This window comes from Leucoraja erinacea, chromosome 17 (genome assembly GCF_028641065.1).
Source record: "Leucoraja erinacea ecotype New England chromosome 17, Leri_hhj_1, whole genome shotgun sequence".
Classification (NCBI taxonomy): Eukaryota; Metazoa; Chordata; class Chondrichthyes; order Rajiformes; family Rajidae; genus Leucoraja; species Leucoraja erinaceus.
The window spans coordinates 40502626-40525806 of record NC_073393.1 but is presented as its reverse complement, the minus strand read 5'-3'; the positions used below and the strand labels follow the sequence as shown (position 1 = coordinate 40525806).

Sequence of the window (23181 nt, the reverse complement as noted above, 5' to 3'; positions counted from 1 at the left end):
AATGACAACCTCATTTAAGTATTTAGCAACTTAAAAAAAAATGTTGGGTTGGTGATTATTGGTCTGGAAAGGTAGATCGCATGCAATCCAGGGAGAGCTAACTAATGCTAAACACAATTGGCTTCATGATGGGAAGACAAGGGTGATGGTGTAGTGGATGTGTTCAGACTGGATGCTTATGACTACTAGTGTGCACCAAGGATCGGTATTAGGTCCATTGCTGTTTTTCATCTAAAACAACAATTTGTTCAAAAGGTCATAAGTGATACGAGCAGAATTAGGCCATTTGGCTGAAAAACGTCTACTCTGCCATTCAATCATGGCTGATCTATCTTTCCCTCTCTACTCCATTCTCCTGCCATCTCTCCATAACCCCTGACGCCCGTACAAATCAAGAATCTATCAATCTCTGCCTTAAATATATCCATTGACTTGGCCTCCACATCCTGGTGTGGCAGTTAATTCCACTGATTCACCACCCTCTGACTAAAAAAAATCCTCCTCATCTCCTTCCTAAAGGAACGTCCTTTAATTCTAAGGCTATGACCTCTGGTCCTTGAATATCCCACCAGTGGAAACATCATCGCCACATCCAGTCTATCCAAGCCAATTTGGATGAGAATGTGCAAGGCTTTAAATCTCAACCGCCGGCCTGCAGACTACACAATCTTGAAGCCGGTGAGGAAAGATCCTGGACTGGACTCTGGACTCTGGTCGTCCATGAATGGAGGAGGACGGCCAAGATGTTTTGTGCCCTTCCACCGCAGTGATGAATGCTGTGGTGGATGTTTATGTTACATTTTGTGTCCTGTTTATGCAATTTATTATTTTGTTAACCCATCTTTATGCTTTGTATGGAACTGATTTTTAAATTATGTAAAGCATTTTGGGGTCAATGAAAATTGACTATAAATGTGCTATATAAATAAACTTATTATTATTATTATTATAAGGCATTATTAGTAAATTTACCGATGAAGGAGAGCATCGTAGGTAGTGAAGATGGTTATTCTGAATTATAGCAGGATCTTGATCAGCTGGGCAGAGGAATATCAAATGCAGTGTGATTCAGCAAAGTGTTAGGTGTTGCATTTGGGGAGTCAAACCAAATGGAACCTTAATGATGAACGCTGAGCAGAGTTGCAGAGCAGACGGATCAAGGAGTACAGCTGCATTGTTGGATAGACAGGATGGGGAAGAAAGCTTTTTGTGCATTGGCCTCCTTCATTCTGGGAATTGAGAATAGAAGTCGGTAACGTTATGTTGCAGTTATACAAGGCGGTGGTGAGGCCGCACTTGGAGTATTGTGTTCAGTTTTGTTACTCTGCTGCAGGAGAAATGTCATAAACCTGAGAAAGGTGCAGAGAAGTTTTACGATGATGTTGCCAGGACTATAAGAGTGGGTGGGAAGGCAAAAACGTTATCTCCTTTGATCAGGAGGCTGAGAGTGACCTTGTGACATACACAGCTTTTTTTCACCAAGTCGAGTTAAGAGTGTTTTATTGTCATATGTCCCAGATAGGAAAATGAAATTATTTATTTGAGATGGAACTGCAGATGCTGGAAAATCGAAGGTACACAAAAATGCTGGAGAAACTCAGCGGGTGCAGCAGCATCTATGGAGCGAAAGAAATAGGCAACGTTTCGGGCCGAAACCCTTCTTCAGTCTGTGGTGGATGTTTGTGTTAAATTTTTATTGTGTATTGTGTGTTATTTATCATTGTACCGCTGCTGACAAATTCATTTCGACGATGTGACGAATAAAACCATATTGTATTGTATTGTTAATCATTGTGAAAACTGTCTTTAGTAATGATTGAGGTAAGATTGCTCGCTATCCTTGGGAATGCCGATCTTTCTGTGGAATTGAAACCTAGTTTCTTTGTATATAGGCCTCTTCTCTGAGTGATGTCCATGTTTTGGGACTGGCTGGCTTCACGCTTCACATACACATCTTGAGGATCTCCCTTTCTGTCGAGAGCTTGCAATCAGCTGGCAAAGAGGAAGTATCATTTGTTAATCACCTGAACCAGTCCCTTGTGTGTCGAACTGGGGAATCTTCCACGTTTTGCCTGAGGTAAGTGCAGAGTGCAGGCCAGGTGGAAAGGGTCGGGCACTAAGACCAATGAAGGAAGAGAGAATAAAATGGAGCAAACTAACTGGGCACCATGTACTCCCCAGAAACATTTACTCCCACCATCACCAACTTGAGTTCACATAGCGTATCATCTACAAAATGCACTGGAGTTGTTTTCCTGGATTACTCTACCAGCTCCTCCCAAACCCGAAGGAATGAATGAATACAGTATTGTTACATTGGACATTTCTGTGAGCAAATTTGGGCCCCCATTTCTGAGGAAGGATGTGCTGGCTCTGGAGAGGGTCCAGAGGAGGTTTACAAGAATTATCCCAGGAATGAGTGGGTTAGCTTATAATGAGCGCTTGACAGCACTGGGACTGTACTCGCTGGAGTTTAGAAGGTTGAGGGAGGACCTCATTGAAACTTACAGAATAATGGAAGGCAGAGATAGAGTGGATGTGGGAAGGATGGTTCCACTGGTGGGAGAGTCTAGGACCAGAGGTCGTAGCCTCAGAATGAAAGGGCGTTCTTTTAGAAAAGAGATGAGGAGGAATTTCTTTAGTCAGAGGGTGGTTAATCTGTGGAATTTATTGCCACAGAGGGCTGTGGAGGCCAAGTCAGTGGATATTTTTAAGGCAGAGACAGACAAATTCTTGATCAGAACGGGTGTCAAGGGTTACACAGAAAAGCAAATTCTTGATCACGTTTCGGGCCGAAACCCTTCTTCAGACGGGGTGTCAAGGGTTGTTGGGTGAAGGCAGGAAAATGGGATTTGGAGGCAGAGATCAGCCATGATTGAATGGTGAAGTAGACTTGATGGGCCGAGTGGCCTAATTCTACTCCGAAAACTTGTGAGCGGTCGCAGTGATATTCTTTGTTTGGCGTACCCAAGGTATGCAAAGAGTCGCCACATAAAGAGCACCCACAGAGTATCCCGGGTCAGGGTCCCCCACGCTGGGTTCTCTGTGGCCTCCATCATTAAGAAGGATGAGCAGCAAGCTTTATGGGATCACCACCACGGGCAGATTCCCCTCCAAGTTGCTCGTCACCCTGATCTAGACGTATTGCTGGTCCTCCATTGCCACCCCAACAGCACTGCGCTTGCCTATAGTGCCTCATGATGGTCACCCGGAGTTCTGAAGGGCAGTTAGGAAGTAATAATGAAAAGGGTCTTGCCCGTCCCTTCTCTCCAGAGGATGCTGCCTGTCCCGCTGAGTTACTCCAGCACTTTGTGTCTATCTTCAGGAATAATAAATGCTGTCTTTGCCAGCAATGTCCACATACCTTAATTAAAAACAATATTTATGTATACATTTAATTTACAGTAGATTCCATCTGTGAAATGCAATGACCTTAGATCTAAAGTCATCTTTTCTACAGACTCGTATGAAAGTGCAGCAGATAGTTTTTGTGCAAAACAAGGTGCTGGAAGATTGCAGTAGGTCGGGCAGCATCTGTGGAGGGAATGGACAGGCAACATCTCTTTAGACTTTAGAGACACAGTGGGAAACAGGCCCTTCAGCCCACTAAGTCCGCACTGACCAGTGATAACCCGTACACTAACAATATCCTTCACACTTGGGACCATTTAACATTTTTAACCAAAGTAGATTAACCTACAAACCTGGATATCTGGAATGTGGGAGGAAACCCACAGGGCCAACGCACAAACTCCGTACAGACAGCACCTGTAGTCAGGATTGAACCCAGGTCCCTGGCGCCGTAAGGCAGCAACTCTACCGCTGTGCTGCCCTAGTCAGGACCTGTCTTCTGATTGATGGGGTAGGGGCAAATGCTTTAAAAAAAAAAAAAAAAAAAAAACTAGACCAAGTGCAGACCTGTTGGGTCTGTTCCCTCAACGTGCGGTAGTGGGGGAAGGAGGCGGCATGCAGCGTCACACACACTAACTTTATTTTCCCCCCCCCCCCCGCACTCACGCTAATTACCCCCTTGATATTATATTAATATTATTAATTTGCTCCTTTTACCCCATAACCACCCTATCTACTGATGCATAGCCCCCAACTTGCAGTCACATCTAGAGAGGGGGGGGGGGGGGGGGGGGGTAGAGAGAGAGGGCAGAGAGAGAAGGGGCAGAGACAGAGAGAGAGAGAGAGAGACACACACACACAGAGGGGCAGAGAGGGATAGGGGGGTGGAGAGGGGGGAGAAGAGGTGGGGGGGTGAGGGGGGAGAGGAGAGAGAGGGTGAGAGTGAGGGGGGTGCTGAGAGGGGGGTGAGGCGGGGAGCGGGGGGTACGGGGGGGTTGGAGGGGAGGGGGTTTAGGGGAGGGAGGGTGGGGGGGGGGGGGGAGAGAGAGAGAGAGGTCAGAGACAGCAACGACTAGGCCTCAAAGCCTGCCAGGGGAGAGAGAGAGAGAGTCAGAGAGGGACAAACGGATCTAGTAAACAGAGTAGGGATAGGGAGAGAGAGGTGGGAAGAGAGAGGGGGGGAGAGAGAGAGAGAGAGAGAGAGTGCCTTTTTACTTCAACTCAAACCCAAACAACCATTTGCAGGCAGTGATTTTTTACTTCAAACTAACCATATATTCTTTTTCAAACCACATTAAGGATACTCACAGTGATGTAGACATTTGTTCAGTGTCATTCAGCAATCAGAGTGACAGAGACTAATTGACAGAGATTCATCTTGCAGAGACTAATTGAGGCACACCACCTGGTTTTCCAGCAGGGGCAGCAGAGAGAATGGTGAATTTTGTAAAAACATTAATATCTCTGTCATTTTTCATCGACGGGAAAAATCCTCGGCACACATGCGGCGGCGGAGAGGGGCTCTGAGCGAGGTGGCCAAAAATGATGGCCGTAGGTAGCGGCGTTCTCTCGGAAATCGCAGCACAGATGGCCAAAATCGGTCAAGGACAGAGATTTAGTAATATAGATAGAGGTGGGGGTGGGACAAAGCCTGGCAAGTGATAGTCAGATGCAGATGAGGTTTTGTTTCGTTTTTATTGGTGCCTCTCTGTATCTTATTGCTCGACACAAGGTGTGTAAGCATGAGAAAATATTTGCCTCGTGTCCCTTTCTCATCTGAATGCATCTGTGTTCTCTCTGGCAGGTTTTGTACAGCGGCAGTGGCGTATGCAGTTTGCTTATCCTCGTCCCGCTGCTCTTCAGCACTTGATGTTGTACAGCAGTTTGTTCCTCCTGTATTCATGCAAAAGGTGAAGTATTTTGTCATCATTCTCGTGCTTTGGCCAACTTTACAAAACAACAACTCTCATCTTCTAATTGGACGTTCTAATTCGGCCCTTCACAACAATGGGAGGATTAAATTCCTGTAAGTCTGGAGAAGGGTCTCGACCCGAAACGTCACCCGTTCCTTCTCTCCAGAGATGCTGCCTGAGATACTCCAGCATTTTCTGTCTCTCATCGGTGTGAACCAGCATCTGCAGTTCCTTCCTACGCTAATTCCTGTATTATCAGCGTTTACTTCATATTGGTTACGTGGTGATTTCTATAAAAGTCACGTCAAGTGGGCCAGATTTTGTGGTCGGGAGAGAATACAAAGTTGGGAACTCCGAATGGTCGCTCAAAAAGTTTGAGGGTTTTTGAGTATTTGGAGGCCATTTTCAACACAGCTGCCTGCAGAGAAGATGTCCCTTCTGTGAGAAAGATAAGCAAAGGCAAGTGTGTTTAACCCACCTGTGGAATACTCAGTGGCCTGCACCCTTGCAGGACTTGTTGATTTAAGTCACTTTGCCAGTAAATTCCACCCGGCCCTCAAATTCACTTGGATGACTCACCTCTGCCCCTTGCTTGATCGCTCAGCATCACCGGTGATAGACTATCGACAGACGTCTACTACAAACCCACCATTCCCGCAGTTGGCCCGACTGCACCTCCTCCCACACTGCCTCTCGTGAACACGCTATTCTCAATTTCAATGGACGCAGGAGTAGGCCATTCGGCCCTTTGAGCCATTCAATGTGATCATGGCTGGTCATCCACAATCAGTACCCCGTTCCTGCCTTCTCCCCATATCCCTAAGAGCTCAATCCAACTCTCTCTTGAAAGCATCCAGGGAACCGGCCTCCACAGCCCTCTGAGGCAGAGAATTCCACAGACTCACAACTCTCTGTGTGAAAAAGTGTTTCCTCATCTCCGTTCTGAATGGCTGGCCCCTTATTCTTAAACTGTGGCCCCAGGTTCTGGACTCCCCCAACATCGGGAATATGTTTCCTGCTTCTAATGTGTCCAAACCCTTAATAATCTTATATGTTTCAATAAGATCTCCTCATCCTTCTAAATTGCAATCGGTATGAGCAGTTTCTCCGTCTCTGCTGCATCTCATCCAAGATGCAGCCTTGCAGTCTAGTGGGTCCGAAGATGTCCTCTTCTTTATTAAAGTGTATTTTTTCCCTCCCCCCCCCCCCCCTCCCTCCCTACCCCCCTCGCCCCACCCCCCCCCCCCCCCCCAACCCCCCCCCCCCCACCCCCCCCCCCCCCCCCCCCACCCCCCCCCCCCCCCCCCCCCCCCCCCATGACTGCTCACCTGCATCTCCTCTGTGTCCCACTCCCCCTTCCTCCAAGGATAGATGATTCACATCCTCACCTGTCACCTGACCAGCCTCCGCATACAACACATTATTCTCTGACATTACCACCCCCTCCAATGTGATCCCACCACCACCACCGACATCTTCCCCCCTCCACCCTTTCCTGCCTTCTGCAGAGCCCACCCCCTCCGTAACTCCCTGGTTTACTCATCCCTTCCCACCCGTCCTCCCTCTCCCCAAGTACTTTCCCCTGCCACCACACAGTCTGGGGTCGTGTAGTGGTAGGGTTACTGCTTCACGGCGCCAGACACCCAGGTTCGATCCTAACCATGGGTACTGTCTGTGTGGAGTTTGCACGTTCTCCCTGTGACCACGTGGGTTTCCTCCGGTTTGCTCCCACATTCCAAAGATGTGCAGGTTTGTACGTTAGTTGGCTTTGGTAAAAAAGAAATTGCCCCGTTTGTGTATGTTTGTGCACTGGGTGATCGCTGGTCGGCGCAGACTCGGTGGGGATGATGGGACTGTTTCAGTGCTGTATCTCTGAAGTCTAACGTCACAGGAGATGTAAAACCTGAATAGACACAAAATGCTGGAGTAACTCAGTGGGACAGGCAGCATCTCTGGATAGAAGGAATGGGTGGCCTTTCGGGTCAAGACCCTTCTTCAGATTCTAACCATGTTAACTGCTCTTCCCATTCCCACACTGACCTTTCTGTCCTGGGCCTCCTCCGTTTCTAAAGTGAGGCCACACGCCAATTGGAGGAGCAACATCTCGTATTGTGCTTGGGTAGCTGACAACCCAATGGTAGGAGCATTCAATTCTCCAACTTTAGGTAACTACCACTTCTCTTCTTTCTTTCCCCCCCCCCCTCCCCTCTTTCTCTCCCCGCACCCTGCCCTGTGCCTTACCTGGACTTGCACCTAATTCCCCCCTCCACTTTCACCCATGTTCCTTCCTCTAGCTTCACAATCTGCAATCCTTTTGTCTCACACCTTCTGTCTTTTCATCTTGGGCATATGGTTGGACAAAGGCCAATTAAAATGCCCCCTCGCTGGTATCCACCTGTTACTTGGCCAGCTTACTCCGCCCCTCCTCACTCGCAATCAGTAGGACGTTGGTTTTGGTATTAATATTATTGTCACATGTACTGAGATATTGTGGTAAGACTTTGTCTTGCGTGCTATCCAGGAAAATCAGATCATATATCTGTACATCAGGTTGTGGAATAGAGAAAATGTGCAGAATTTAGTGTCATAGCTACAGAGAAAGTGCAGATTAAAAAAAGTGCAGGGGCCAAAGTAAGGTAGATTGAAAGATCGTGTATTTATCCTTAAGGGCCTGTCCCACTGTGGGGGCCTAATTTGCGAGTTTAGGAGAGTGTCATGGTCTTGTTGTATCGCCGTAGTAGAACACCTCCTACAACCTCCTACGACCATGTAGAAGACCTCCTTCGACTATGTTGAAGACTAACTTCGACTATCTATGATTTATTCGCTGATGCTCTCGGGAAAATTGGACACCGAATGGTGGAGCGTGAAGACGACCACCTTCGATTGCCTACGAATAACATGCCGGCCTACTATGACCCACTTCGACTAAACCTATGAATTAAAAAAAATTGATTTTTTTCCATGCCGACCAATTTTTACTTGCAGACAATATTTAGCATGCTTAAAAAATACTCCTCGACTAAACTGAGGCCACGTATGCGGAAATCTCTCTCTCGAGCATGAGGGAAAGTTACAGTGACCACGTGTCGACCATGCTGCGAGTTTGTGGCGAGCGCAAACTCTTCTAAATTCGCAAATTGGGGAGGGATGGAGGGCGGAGCATTCGTGCACGATGGACTGGCAATACTTGGAAAATGAACATCGGGAACGGAACTAGGAATTGGCCATGCAGCCTTCACCACAAACAGGAAGGTCATGGCTGACCTTTAACCTGGCATCATTTCCCTGCACTAACTCCTTCAATCCCAAAATATCCCTTCATTTTTTTAAGTTGGGAAGTTGTTGGTGGTATTTAAGGCTTGTCACACAATGAGTAATTCACTGATTACACCAGTCCCAAGTCCATCTGCTGTGTTTATTAAGTAGCGATCGAGTCCTTTGCTTGTTTTGCTGCTGAATCTATCAAAGTTACACTCATTTAGGGTGAGGCTAATTTATATTTCCCCCACTGCTCATCTGACTATAATTCATTGGTCTCTGCTTTTACTGCACCTGTGTTCAGTGTAGTTTATTGTCATGTGTAGCAAGGTACAGTGAAAAGCTTTTGTTATGTGCTATACAATCTGCAGAAAAACAATATATAATTACAATTGAGCCATCTACAGTGCATGGATACATGATAAAGGAATAACGTTTAGTGCAAGGTAAAGCCAGCAAAGTCCGATCAAGAATGGTCCGAGGGTCTCCAAAGAGGTAGACAGTAGTTCAGCACTGCTCTCTGGTTGTGGTAGGATGATTCAGTTACCTGATAACAGCTGGGAAGAAACTTCCTGAATCTTGAGGTGTGCGTTTTCACACTTCTATACCTTTTGCCTGATGGGAGAGGGGAGAAGTGGCCAGGGTCAGACATCCTTTGTTACGCTGCTGGCCTTGCAGAGGCAGCGTGACGTATAAATGGAATCAATGGAAGGGAGGTTGGTTTGTGTGATGGTCTGGGCCACGTCCACAATTTGCTGCAATTTCTTGCCGTCTTGGATGGAGCTGTTCCCGAACTGTGCTGTGATGCATCCTGATAAAGTGATTTTTCTGGCGCATGTGTAGAAGTTGGTGAGAGTTGCAGGGGGACATGCCGAACTTCCTAAGCCTTCTAATGAAGGCGTTGGTCGTTGCTTCAATGTGGGTGGTCCAGGAGAGTGGTCCAGGTGATGTTGACTCCTGGGAATTTGAAGTTTTCAACCATCTCTACTCCGGCGCCGTCAATGCAAACGGGTACGTGTACAACTTCAACATTGGTAATAGCTCTCTATTAATAATAACTGTGAGTGCTCATTACCCTAATGTAGGTCCTGGCGCAAAAACAAGTCAGTGTTCACGAGGACACGAGAGACTGCAGATGCAGGAATCTTGTTCAAGTAACAAACTACTGGATGAACTTAGTGGGCCAGACTAAAAGGTCCCGTCCTGAAATGTCATTTGTATGTTTTCCCCCAAGGATGCTGCCTGACCCGCTGAGTTCCTCCAGTGATTGTTTGCCGTGCATGTATAATTTTCCTTGTTTTGTTACTTTAGCTGCAATATGTGATTCCACGACTGATTCCAAAATGCCGAAGAGACCATGATGTAGTAGTGGAACCGATCTGGATAAATCTTGCTGGTCTTCATTTAAACTGGACTGCTGCAGCAATCTCACTGTTTAAACACCACACATTCAAGGAGCTTGCAGAAATGAAACATTTCCAGGTAACTCTTGTATGCAGCTTTTCAGATCGCCTTTCATCCTACATAGAATGTAGAAAAGTTGAGCACAGGAAATGGACACAAAGCTGGGACGGACAGCATCGCTGGAGAAAAGAATAGGTGACGTTTCGAGACTGAACCCTTCCGTTGTCGGATGTTTTTGAGCCCATCTTCAGTTTAAACTAGCATCTTCAGTTCCTTCCGACACAGTACAGCACAGGGACAGGCCCTTCAGCCCACAATATTTGTGCTGAACATGATGCCAAGTTAAACTGATCTCATCTGCCTGCACATGATCCATATCCCTCTTAGAAACATAGAAAATAGGTGCAGGAGTAGGCCATTCGGCCCTTCGAGCCTGCACCGCCATTCAATATGATCATGGCTGATCATCCAATTCAGTATCCCGTGCCTGCCTTCTCTCCATACCCTCTGATCCCCTTAGCCACAAGGGCCACATCTAACTCCCTCTTAAATATAGCCAATGAACTGGCCTCAACTACCCTCTGTGGCAGAGAGTTCCAGAGATTCACCACTCTCTGTGATAAGTTCTTCTCATCTCAGTTTTAAAGGATTTCCCCCTTATCCTTAAGCTGTGACCCCTTGTCCTGGACTTCCCCAACATCGGGAGCAATCTTCCTGCATCTAGCCTGTCCAACCCCCTAAGAATTTTGTAAGTTTCTATAAGATCCCCTCTCAATCTCCTAAATTCTAGAGAGTATAAACCAAGTCTATCCAGTCTTTCTTCATAAGACAGTCCTGACATCCCAGGAATCAGTCTGGTGAACCTTCTCTGCACTCCCTCTATGGCAATAATGTCCTTCCTCAGATTTGGAGACCAAGACTGCACGCAATACTCCAGGTGTGGTCTCACCAAGACCCTGTACAACTGCAGTAGAACCTCTGCTCCTATACTCAAATCCTTTTGCTATGAAAGCTAACATACCATTCGCTTTCTTCACTGCCTGTTGCACCTGCATGCCTACTTTCAATGACTGGTGTACCATGACACCCAGGTCTCGCTGCATCTCCCCTTTTCCTAGTCGGCCACCATTGAGATAATAGTCTGCTTTCCTGTTTTTGCCACCAAAATGGATAACCTCACATTTATCCACATTATACTGCATTATACTTAGAATTACCAGTCCAAAGCCTCTTAAATGCCACTTTCATATCTGCCTCCACTACCACCACCCCTGGCAATAGTTTTCAGGCCCCCACTACTCTCTGTGTTAAGAAAAACTTGCCCCGCACATCTCTGTTAAACTTTCCCCCTCTCACCTTATAGCTATGCCCTCCAATGTTGGATATTGCAACCCTCAGACAAAGGTTCTGACTGTCTACCATGTCTCTACGTTTCATAACTTTCTATACCTCCATCAGGTCTTCCCTCAATCTCTGACGTTCCAGAGAAAACAATCCAAGTCTATCCAAGTCTCTCCCTGTAGCTCAACCCTCTAATCCTGGCAGCGTTCCAGCCATCTCCAAATGTGGCCTAACCAAAACCCTATAGAGCAACTTCATAACTTCCTGACTCTTATGTTCAATGCTCTTACCAATGAAGGCAAGCATACCATGTACCACCTTTACCGCCCTAGCTCCTTGTGCTGCCACCTTCAGTGAGCTATGAACTTGAACTCCAAGATCCCGCTGCACATCAATGCTGTTAAGGGTCTTTCCATTAAATGTAAACCTTCTATTATATTCAACCTCTGAAAGTGCAACAATTGACACTTGCTCGAGTTAAACTACATCTGCCATTTCTCTGCCCGTTTCTGCAGCTGATCTATACCCACTCTACTGACAACCTTCCTCACTGTCTGCAACTCCTCCAATTTTAGTGTCTTCAGCAAACTTATTCACCAATGTAAATGCTTTTCCATTCACAAACAGCAGAGTCCCAGCACAGATCCCCGTAGAACTCCGCTGGTCTCAGCCAGAATATCTGCTTCCCAGCACCACGCTTTGACTTCTATGAATAAGCCAGTTCTGAATTCTGACCAAGGCATCGTGAATTCCATACATCTGATCTCCTGGATCAGTCTAGCATGAAGTGCCTTATCAAAATCTTTACTAAAATCCATGCACACAACATTCAATACCCTACTGACAACAGTCTCCTTCATCACCTCCTCAAAAAATCAAGACACGACCTGCCGCGTACAAAGCCATGCTGGGTATCCCCGATTAGCCCCCTTTTCCAAATGGGAGTAAATCCTATCTCGAATAATTATTTCCAATAGTTTCCCTACCTCTGATGTGGGACTAACTGACCTCTAGTTCCCAGGATTCCCTCTACTCCCCATCTTAACCAAAGGAACAACACTCTCCAGTCCTCTGGGACCTTGCTTGTGCCTAGAGCAAAAACAAAGATCCTCATCAAACCCCTTGCAACCTCCTCTCTGCCTCTTACCTAGATCCCATCAAGCCCTGGGGATTTATCCACCTTGATGTTCTTCAAGAGCATCACACCACCTCCACGATCTCAAACTGCCCTAGCATATTTGTATTCGCCACATTGATCTCGATATCCTCCAAGTCCTTCTCGTTGGTGAATACACATGCAAAATAATTGTTTAGTACTTGACCTACATTCTCCGACTCCAAGCATGGATTTCTTCCTTTATCCCTGAGTGGTCCTACCTTCTCCTGGATCATCCTCTTATTTTTAAACTTTGTATAAAAAGCTTTGCAATTTTCCTTAATCCAACACTCCAATGTCATTTAATGGACCCTTTTAGCCCTTCTGTGATCGCCTGCTTCAGCTGTTTCCTAGTTGTTTTATATTCCTCATCAGCCCCACCTCCTTAAACCCGACATGCGCTTCCTTTTTCATCCTGACCATGTTTACAACCTCTTTGGTCATCCACGGATCCCTTACCTTCCCTCCTTACTCCTCCTTACTGGAACATGCCGAACTTTGATCAGCTGGCCTTTAAACCACTCCCACAAGTCATTCTTTAATAGACTCCAACATGTATGTTGAATTATGATCAGAAAAGTTGAATTATCATTGAAAATAATGTTGACCTACAATTAAACCCACATTACTTCTACGTTAAGTTGTGATATTTTCAATGTACTGTATGCCAATCAATGTTAAAGTACTCTGAACATAACATGGATGATGTATTGTGGCATTATGTGTGGCACTCCATCTGAATCAGAATTCAAAAATAACTCTCAAATCAGTAGCATTGCACTAATTTATATTAGGATTTGGAATTTACTGCCACAGAAGGCTGTGGAGGCCAAGTCAATGAATATTTTTAAGCAGATATAGACAGATTTTTGATTAATATTGGTGTCAAGGGTTCATAAGGTTCATACGGTTCATTCATTGCCACATACACTTGACGGGACGGTCTTGAGTCCCGTAGCCGGCGGCGTTCGGGCCCTCCGCGTCGAGGCGATCAGCTCCTGCATCGGGGGGTTGTCAGCTCGAACCTCGCGTCGGGGCTGGACGAACCTTCTGCGGCGTTGGAGCTCCCGACTAGCCTCACCCGAGACTGCGAGCCCTTGATGGTAAGTCCGCAGGCCGCGGTGGGAGCGATCCCAGGCCAGGGATCCGCTCCGATGTTAGGTCCGCGCCCCGCGGTGGGGCTCACGACAGTCCGAGGAGGCTCCCAGCTCCAGCGATGGTAGGCCACAGAGCCCGGAGAATGTGATCCGAAAATTGATCACATCTCCGGGAAGGTAAGAACCTGAAAAAAAAAACCTGAAGTTTCCCCCGATTTCCCCCCCCCCCCCCCACATAAAACAAATCTCCTATCACTAATGAACTTAGGATGGTTCTCGTACAGTATTATTTCAATCCATTTAAGCAAACAAAATCTTGAGAAAATTTGCTGAAATGAGGATGGTAAGTAACTGAAGTTCCATCGTTCAGCTGGCCTAACGTTGTGTTACATGGAAGTTGTCATGTCCTGGTAATTAAACATTGTCAGCAGCGACGACTTGAATGTGTTGGAAAGATCAAAGTGTAGCTGAGGTAGTTGTGCATCTTGGCATGATATCAGGAAGTTACATGTTGTTGAAATTAAAAGGATCTATTCCCTGTTTGTCTGCAGCTAACATTTTACGATTGGTTGATGTTTGAGCTGGAGGTTCAGCCACATGGAGACCTGCTCTCTGATGTCGACCGGTAAATATCTCGTTGACTTTAATGTAAATATGGAAAACATTTTTCTCCCCGCAATGTTGAGCACTAAATAACCAAACTGATTCCTGTTGAAGGAACCAGCTGGAAAACAAACTGCTTCTTGTTTGATTTGGAAATAAAATCAAATTTTCAAAGCATGCAGAAGCGTGTATCCACTTAGGATGAATAGTTGACTGTTTTAACATTCAATGAAATACATGTGTTATGCTATTTCATATATAAATATATATATATATAATGCCCAAGTGTGGGCCTTTTTTTTTAACAATGGAAGATATAATTTAACAGATGAATATATTTTAAAATGTCCTCAATTTGCAGTTCGCCTTGCTCTCTGCTGATCAATTGAATATTTAGACCAATTGGGCTTAATTAGTATAATTGGCCATTTACTGAGGTGTACACGCAAGAAAATAGTGTTGGTAAATCGGAGGGTGTCATTGCTGCATTTGCCTTTTCCAGTGGTCATTGACAAGAGACTTTCATTGCGAAATGTTTTCTGCTTTAATTGCAGACAAGAGTATCAGCATTGGGCCTGTTACCAACATTATCTGCCATCTCCCCTTGCCGCAGGAGGCTGTGGCGGAGATTTACTGACTGCCTGTAGGACGATTATTAATTCATTAATGGATTTCAGTAAAAGGTACATTTCCAGAAGATTAATCTAATGACAATGCCATTCAATGTTATAATGTCACAGACTATTACTATTTCCCACTCTGACTTGCCTTCGTTTCTCTGAAAATTTGTGGCTATACACCAACCTTCTGTCATCTGTCAGTTTTACTTCTTGCCATACACGGGTTATCGTCTTGCAGCGCCTGTAGAATTTTTTCCACAAATTTGAAGTTCACATTTTATTTAGTTTGGAGATACAGCGTGGAAACAGGCCTTTCGGCCCACCGAGTCCGCGCCGACCAGCGATCCCCGCACATAAACTCTATCCCACACACTAAGGACAATTTACATTCATACCAAGCCAATTAACCTAGAAACCTGTACGTTTTTTGAGTGTGGGAGGAAACTGAAGATCTCAGAAAAAAACTCACACGATCGCAGGGAGAACGTAGAAACTCCGTACAGACAGCTCCCGTAGTCGGGATCAAACCCAGGTCTCTGGTGCTGCAAGTGCTATAAGGCAGCAACTCTACCCACGGTACAGTGACACCAGAAGATAGTTCAGACACAAATTGCTGTGCACTTACTTTCAATTTAGCCTTCACTGAGACCCCCAACCCTACACAAGATTGTAGCCATACAATGACTAGTCAGCACCATACTTCTGTGGCTGAGGTGAAACAGTGATCGAAATGGTGGATCTCCCAGGACCAGGCTATTCTATTGCACTTCGGGTGTGCTGACGCCTGCATGTCCCCAAATGCAGGATACACGACTGCAAGATTTCTGCTAGTGGGGGATTGCATTTGCACTTAAAATAATATTGAGGTGGCACGATGGCGTAGCGGTAGAGTTGCTGCCTTACGGCGCCAGAGACCCGGGTTTGATCCTGACTACGGATTTTTGTACATTCTTTCCGTAACCTGCTTCTCCGAGCTCCAGTTTCCTCCCACACTCCAAGAATGTGCAGATTTGTAGGTTCATTGGCATCGTATAAATGCAAACTGTCCCTAGTTTGTGTGCAGGATAGAGTTAATGTGCGGGGAATGCTGGTCGGCGCCGATTCGGTGGTCCCAGAGGGCCTGTTTCCGCGCTATATCTCTAAACTAAACTATTGGACCAGTCTTGGTCTGAAATAATGGTCTGGTTGTCGTAAGAGCCAATCCAATCAAGACAGCTGAAGAAATTAAATTATTTATTGTTTTAAGTAAGTGGCTCGGCTGCAGTTATTTACTATCACTTATTTTTCTACTCTTCCCCTTCACACCCCGTCCCCCGATCCAAGTGATTAGCCAGAATAAAATATTGAAACTTTCACAGCACAAAACATGTCTCTCTGGTCAAGGAGAGGATAGGGTGGGAAAGATACAGTCAATTCACTGCCCATTAATCCAGCATTTGAAAGACAGATGAACTGTGGTTATGTGGACTGGCACAGATGAGTTGAGGCCAGCATAGGTCAGCCACGCACATAATGTGGGGCGGAATTGAGAGTCAGGGAGCCGACACCTGCTACTATATTGTTGTGTTCCTATTCGCCATTGACCAAACATTTCACTGGAAGAACCAAAAAACAGATTTGAAAATCCCAAACCAATCGAAGAAAGAAAGACACAGAATGCCGGAGTAACTCAGCGGGGCGGGCAGCATCTGTGGAGAGAAGGAATGGGTGACATTTTGGGACGAGACCCTTCTTCAGACTGAGAGTCAGGGGAAAGGGACATTAGAGATATAGACGATGATGTAGAGAGGTATAGAACAAAGGAATGAAAGATATGCAAAGAAGTAACGATGATAAAGGAAACAGGTCAGTGTTAGTCTGTGCTAGGTGAGAACAAAAAGCTGGTGTGACTAAGGCGGGGGAGGGATGGACAGAGGGATTGCAGGGGTACAAGTTGGAGAAATCAATATTCATTCCCCTGGGTTGTAAGCTGTGGAGATCGTTGTGGGTTGAAGCACTAAATGTGATCAAGCGTAGTTTACAAGACACACGCATGTTTGCAGGCTGTACGTTACATCATATCCTTGTACATCACTTTCAGCCTCTATCCAGTTAACAGTGGAGGTCCTTGTGTGTTTTGAGAAATAGGATTTGCTTTCATTGTTAATTGTAGTTGTATGATTATTTGCAGAGCTAAGGTTCAGAGCTTTGAAGAATTCAGTTGTTCAAGACGTCCTTCATTCAACAGATCGAGTTATGAAAACATTATTTGTCGACTGCAGGTAATATTCCTCTCACAGCGTTAGCCCTGAACATTTCATTTCAGTTCTGTTTCTGTATAGGTCTAAATGGCACTTAAATATTTTACTTTAATGCCTTAAATTATAACTACATTTCATGCTGCACGCTCTTCATATTTCTGGAAAACAGTTTTATCTTGCGGTTAATTTGCAGTTTGGGCGAGTGCACCAAGTGTGGCAGGCATTGAGCTGGGCTCCAGTGGTGATGGGTGGAGAGCAGCATTTTACATTGTCACAGTGCTGGTCAGAACCAGAGATTAAACGTGGTGGACTATTGAGTGGAATGTGCCCGGGTCTCTCCATCACCTTAATAATCAATGTCCATTATTTAATGTATTTCACCAATCATTTAACAGATTTGTTTTTGGAAAGAGTGAGCATCAACTTTAATTAGCTTTTGTAAGAACATAACAAATAGTGCAGCATGGTGGGGCAGTGATAGAGTTGCTGTCTTGCAGCTCCAGAGACCCGGGTTCGATCATGACCAAAGATCTTAGAGCAGAGCAAGATAGACCACTCCTGCGAAATACAATGGACTGACGTGTAGTATGCATCGGAGCGTAACTTCCGCCATTTCAGTAAACCCTACCGGACCAGTTATGCCTCTGGCCGTGTAATGCGCGTGACGTTGGGGGACAGTTGTGTGTTTTTAAATGTTTTTTTTAATTTTCTTTTTAAACGGCACATACCTTGTACAGGGAGGAACTGCAGATGCTGGTTTAAACCGAAGACAGACAGAAAAGGCTGGAGTAAATCAGCGGATCAGGCAGCATCTCTGGAGAGGAATAGGTGATATTTCCGGTGGACTTTTTCGATAGCTGCCATGACCTGTTTGATGTCATCCTTCGCCCTGCTCCTAGCCTTGGCCCGCACCTATCTGCCGGACGCGTGCGTGCGTGTGTGCGAGTGTCGAACGCGCGGGCAGACGGACGAAAGCAACGATCATAGAGCGGAATATGTGACATTTCGGCTCGCCACCCTTCTTCTGACGGACAGTCAAGGGAAGCGGGAGATATAGGCATATCTTCCCTTCATTTGTCCTTAGTACCGTCTATATCCCTTGTTCCTCTTTCCCCTGACTCAGTCTGAAGAAGGGTCTCGACCCGAAATGTCTCCTATTCGGCTCTATGATCGTTGCTTTTGTCCGTCTGTCCGCGCGTTCACTCTCTCTTGGTGCCGGCGCTTCTCCCCTCAGACTCCGCCACACACACACACACACACACACACACACACACACACACACACACACACACACACACACACACACACACACACACACACACACACACACACACACACACACACACACACACACACACACACACACACACACACACACACACACACACACACACACACAGCATGTCCGGCAGATCGGTGCAGGCCGAGACCAGGAGCAGGGCGAAGGATGATATCAAACGGATCATGGCAGCTATCGAAAAAGTACTGAAATGGTAAGGGGGAGATTTAAAAAACACCTGAAGGAAATAGATGATTAACAAAAAAAGGGGGGCCGGCGACCGCTCCGTGTCCGTGTCGGAGGGAGGGGGGGGAAGGATGTTTTGGAGTTCCTCTTTCCCCTGACTCAGTCTGAAGACTGGTCTCGACCCGAAATGTCACCTATTCCTTTTGTCCAGAAATGCCATCCAACCCGCTGCATTTTGTGTCTATTCTTTAATCTCTCAGCCTGATATAACAGAATCTCCCTGAATTAGCTTGACGCCATGATGGAAGCCGGTTACGGAAATGGAACTGAAGATTACCCATGACCCTACTACAGCTATTTTTAGCGGAGTGGACAACCTTGCTCCGCTATAAGAGCTTTGATCATGACTACAGGTGCTTGACTGTACAGAGTTTGTACGTTCTCCCCGTGACCCGCTCGGGTTTTCACTGATTTTTGGTTTCCTCCCACACTCCATCTCCACTTGGAGATTTAAAACTGAAAATGGATATTTTCATTTTTTTTAGTAACCAAAGTTATCAACGTATAATTTTTTGTGTGTTGGAAAACAGAATATAGTGGCACAGCTGGTAGACTTGCTGCCTCACACGCCAGAGATCTGTGTTCGATCCTGTCCTCGGGCACTGTCTGTGTTGAATTTGCACATTCTCCCTGCAAGCGTGTGGGTTTCCTCCCACATCCCAAAGACGCATTGGCTTTGTAGGTTAACTTGTCTCTGTAAAATTGCCCCTAATGTGTAGGGAGTGGGTGAGGAAAGTGGGATAACAGAACTTGTGTGAATGGGTAGACAAAAATGCTGGAGAAACTCAGCGGGTAAGGCAGCATCTATGGAGCGAAGGAAATAGGCGTCATTTCGGGTTGAGACCCTTCTTCAGACTGATGTGAGGGTGGGGGGGACAGGAAGAAGAAAGGAAGAGGTGGAGACAGTGGGCTGAGGGAGAGCTGGGAAAGGGGGGAGAAACAGGGAATACCTGAAATTCAAGAAGTCAATGTTCATACCGCTGGGGTGTAAACTGCCCAAGTGAAATATGAGGTGCTGCTCCTCCAATTTACGGTGGGCCTCACTCTGGCCATGGAAGAGGCCCAGGACAGAAAGGTCGGATTCAGAATGGGTGGGGGAGGTGAAGTGCTGAGCCACCGGGAGATCAGGTTGGTTATTGCAGACCGTGCGGAGGTGTTCGGCGAAGAGATCGCCAAGCTTACGCTTGGTCTCACCGATGTAGAGCAGCTGACACCTAGAGCAGCGGATGCAATAGATGAGGTTGGAGGAGGTGCAGGTGAACCTCTGCCGCACCTGGAAAGACTGCTTGGGTCCTTGAATGGAATCAAGGGGAGAGGTAAAGCGACAAGTGTAGCATTTCCTGCGGTTGCAAGGGAAAGTGCCAGGAGAGGGGGTGGTTTGGGTGGGAAGAGATGAATTGACCAGGGAGTTACGGAGGGAGCAGTCTCTGCGGAAAACCAACAGGGGAGGAGATGGGAAGATGTGGCCAGTGGTGGGATCCCATTGGTAGACAAAAAAGCTGGAGTAAATCAGCGGGTAAGGCAGCATCTATGGAGCGAGGGAATAGACGACGTTTGGGGTCGAGACCCTTCTTCAGATTGATGTCGGGGGGGAGGACACACGAAAAAGAAAGGAAGAGAAGGAGACAGTAGGCTGTGGGAGAGCTGGGAATTGGGATGGGCAGGAGGGAGAAAGCAAGGACTACCTGAAATTAGAGAAGCCAATGTTCATACCGCTGGGGTGTAAACTACCCAAGCAAATATGAGGTGCTGCTCCTCCAATATGCGGTGGGCCTCACTCTGGCCATGGAGGAGGCCCAGGACAGAAAGGTCGGATTCGGAATGGGAACAGGGAGTTGAAGTGTTGAGCCACCAGGAGATCAGGTTGGTTATTGCGAACTGAGTGGAGGTGTTGTGCGAAGCGATTGCCAAGCCTGCGCTTGGTCTCACCGAGGTTGATCATACGCTGAATAATCCAACCACATTTTTGTTTGGAAGTGGAAAGAAATAATAGAAATTGCATTGATTGCAATGTGTAAAAAGAGAGGAGATGCTGTATTGTAATTTTGTTGCGTGTCATTGTGGTATATATCATGTCTGGATTGGTGAATATGTTTAGTTTGTGATTTTATTTGTAGCAGAAATAATATGTGAATGCTTCATTGAGCATAATTCCGACTGGTAACCGAGCACATTATCGCACATGTCATGCAAGCCATCTTAAATGACCATCTAAACTGTCATTTGGCAACTTAAAAAGCTGCTAAGGTTGCCCGGCTGGCAACAGAGAAAAAAAATTAAGTGAGAGCCCTGCAAGGTGTATAATATTTTTGACACTGTCATATGCCTTTCTTACATATGCTGTCACAACGCATTGTAATCTCTAAACAACCCTTCAGTAATTTTCCTTGCCCTCCATATCAGAATAATAGTGTTTTAAGCCAATAACTCGACACTAGCACTGGCAATAAATAAATAAATAAGCCCCGCTTTCCAGCCCCTTATCTCATTGGCCACGCTCGGCTGCAAATCAGTGTCAATCTGGTGGACCATCTTCCTCTAGTCGTGCGGGTGGGGGATTGGGAGGGGCCTCACAAGTGGAACAGCTTAGGGCCTCTCTTCATCTAAATCCGGCCCTGGTTAATTGACTTGGTATAAATGCAAAATGCAAAATGTAAAATTGTCCCTAATGTGTAGGATAGTGTTAATGTGCAGGGATCACTGGTCAGCACGGATTCGGTGGGCCGAAGGGCCTGCTTCCGCGGGTATCTCTAAACTAAAAAGATGTTCAAATAAGCTGCCATTCACAAGTTGGCGGCTACATCTCAATCCACTTTCTTGCCCGATCTTGATCTCCTTTCTGTCTGATGCCCTCAGGATGATCACTTTGTGAGTGCTCAATAACTGAGCAAATGCAATCTCTCAAAGAAACTCGCCCTGATTTACACCCTGGTATTTTTATCAATTACATTTGTAGTCTTTTAGGGCATTATTTGGTCGAGATCTTTTTATTAGTTTGTTCAACTTGATCCAATTGCTTGCAGGAAATGGTTTTTGATCTGGAAAGTGTACGGGCAAAAGCACCACGTGAAGATGGCCATTTTCTCCTGGATGTGTTTCTGGACAGACGGGCAAAGCTGGAATTGCAAACCTTGAGCAAGCAAATAGAGCAGCAGATTGAATTGCAGCTATTTACCCGGTAAGAACAAAAACTAAAATCCATTAACAATTATCACATGCCTGTAGTTGAAGATCCTGAACTACTATCTACCTCATTGGTGACCTTCGGGCTATACTTGATCGGACTTTACTGTCTTTAATGTTATTCCCTTGTCATGTATCTGTACAATGTATATGGATCCATTTCAAGCATGTACTTTCTGTTGACTAGTTAGCACGCAACAAAAGCTTCTCACTGACAATAAACTGTACAATCTCAATTCAGTTTGAGATTGTACAGTTTTGGCATTGAGAATTGTGCTTGTAAGCATTCTCTTCTAATTATATAATTAACACATTTCTTGAGGCCAAAGGAAAAGAAAATTAATTTCCTAATTGTACATTGGCGGATTCTAAGCTGAGGTCATTGTTAATTGTTCAGAACCTTGGGTGTTGCCACGAAAGCTTCAAACTAGTGAGTCAAGGAAGCGAGATGCCCAACCATGCAGTGAATACCATACTAAACAATTAATTTCTTGTTATTGACTGAAAGGTCTCGACCTGAAACTTCACCCATTCCTTCTCTCCAGAGATGCTGCCGGGCCCGCTGAGTAAGCAGGAGCAGGGTACTGATTTTGGATGATCAGCCTTAATCATATGAATATTGATTTCTCTATTTTAAAGTAACCCCTGCATTCCCTCTCTCTTTCTCCACCCCTACCCCACCCCAGTCGTAAAGCCAGTTCCACTGTTAGCATCCACCTATCCCTTCATTATCACCTCTTCCGCAACCAACAATGTACCATTGTGGGCTCCACCTTTCCTTGGCCATCGGTGTCGGCTCCGATTTGTTCCAAACTTTCCCCTAGCTCTAGTTTCCCTCTCCCCTGACTCTCAGTCTGAATAAGGGCTTCGACCCTAAACGGCACCAATTCCCCTTTCTCCAGAGATGCTGTCAGACCCACTGAGTTACTCCAGCGTCTTGGGTCTACCTTGAAAGCTAGATCGGCCTGCTCCATTATGCCTAAGACATGCAGAGTTTCATCTTCAGTGGCAGTATGATGATTTAATGAAATGAAAATGTTGTTTCACATATAAGAATCTGCCTCTTCTTCCGGCTTGACTAGAATTTTGGTGGCACTTCCTCCTTGTGTGCTGTTTAAAACACGCATCGATGGATTGAAGACAACCTTGGAATGTGAAGAATTCTTTCACTTTACAAATGCAGAACTGGTAAGTCAGGTTTTGTAAATGCAGTAAACAAATTATGTTAATATAAATATATACCGAAAAGTTCCAGTCGGCTTTTGAAGTGAAAATAATGGCTCTTGGTAGGAATAGTTTAATGAATTGTTTATTGATAGAGATATCCTGTTAAGGTGCTGGTCTGTCTTGACTTACACAAGTTCACAAGTTAGAATTAGGCCATTCGGCCCTTCGAGCCAGCACCGCCATTCAATATGATCATGGCTGATCATCTAAAATCAGTACTCCGTTCCTGCTTTTTCCCCCATATCCCTTAATTCCTTTAG

The 23181-nt window shown here is 45.8% G+C and overlaps 1 protein-coding gene across 1 annotated transcript in view; it reads left to right on the top strand.

Moving 5' to 3' along the window:
• The window catches only part of LOC129705459 (Fanconi anemia group A protein-like), a 144067-nt gene that overhangs the window by 85851 nt on the left and 35035 nt on the right, over window positions 1-23181 (top strand). Inside the window, exons 26-33 of the mRNA XM_055649032.1 lie at window positions 1893-2077; window positions 5156-5261; window positions 9837-10007; window positions 14075-14148; window positions 14681-14809; window positions 16917-17007; window positions 21535-21689; window positions 22777-22882. Of these exons, the coding sequence (XP_055505007.1) occupies window positions 1893-2077; window positions 5156-5261; window positions 9837-10007; window positions 14075-14148; window positions 14681-14809; window positions 16917-17007; window positions 21535-21689; window positions 22777-22882 (1017 nt within the window). The remainder of the gene's footprint in view (window positions 1-1892; window positions 2078-5155; window positions 5262-9836; window positions 10008-14074; window positions 14149-14680; window positions 14810-16916; window positions 17008-21534; window positions 21690-22776; window positions 22883-23181) is intronic.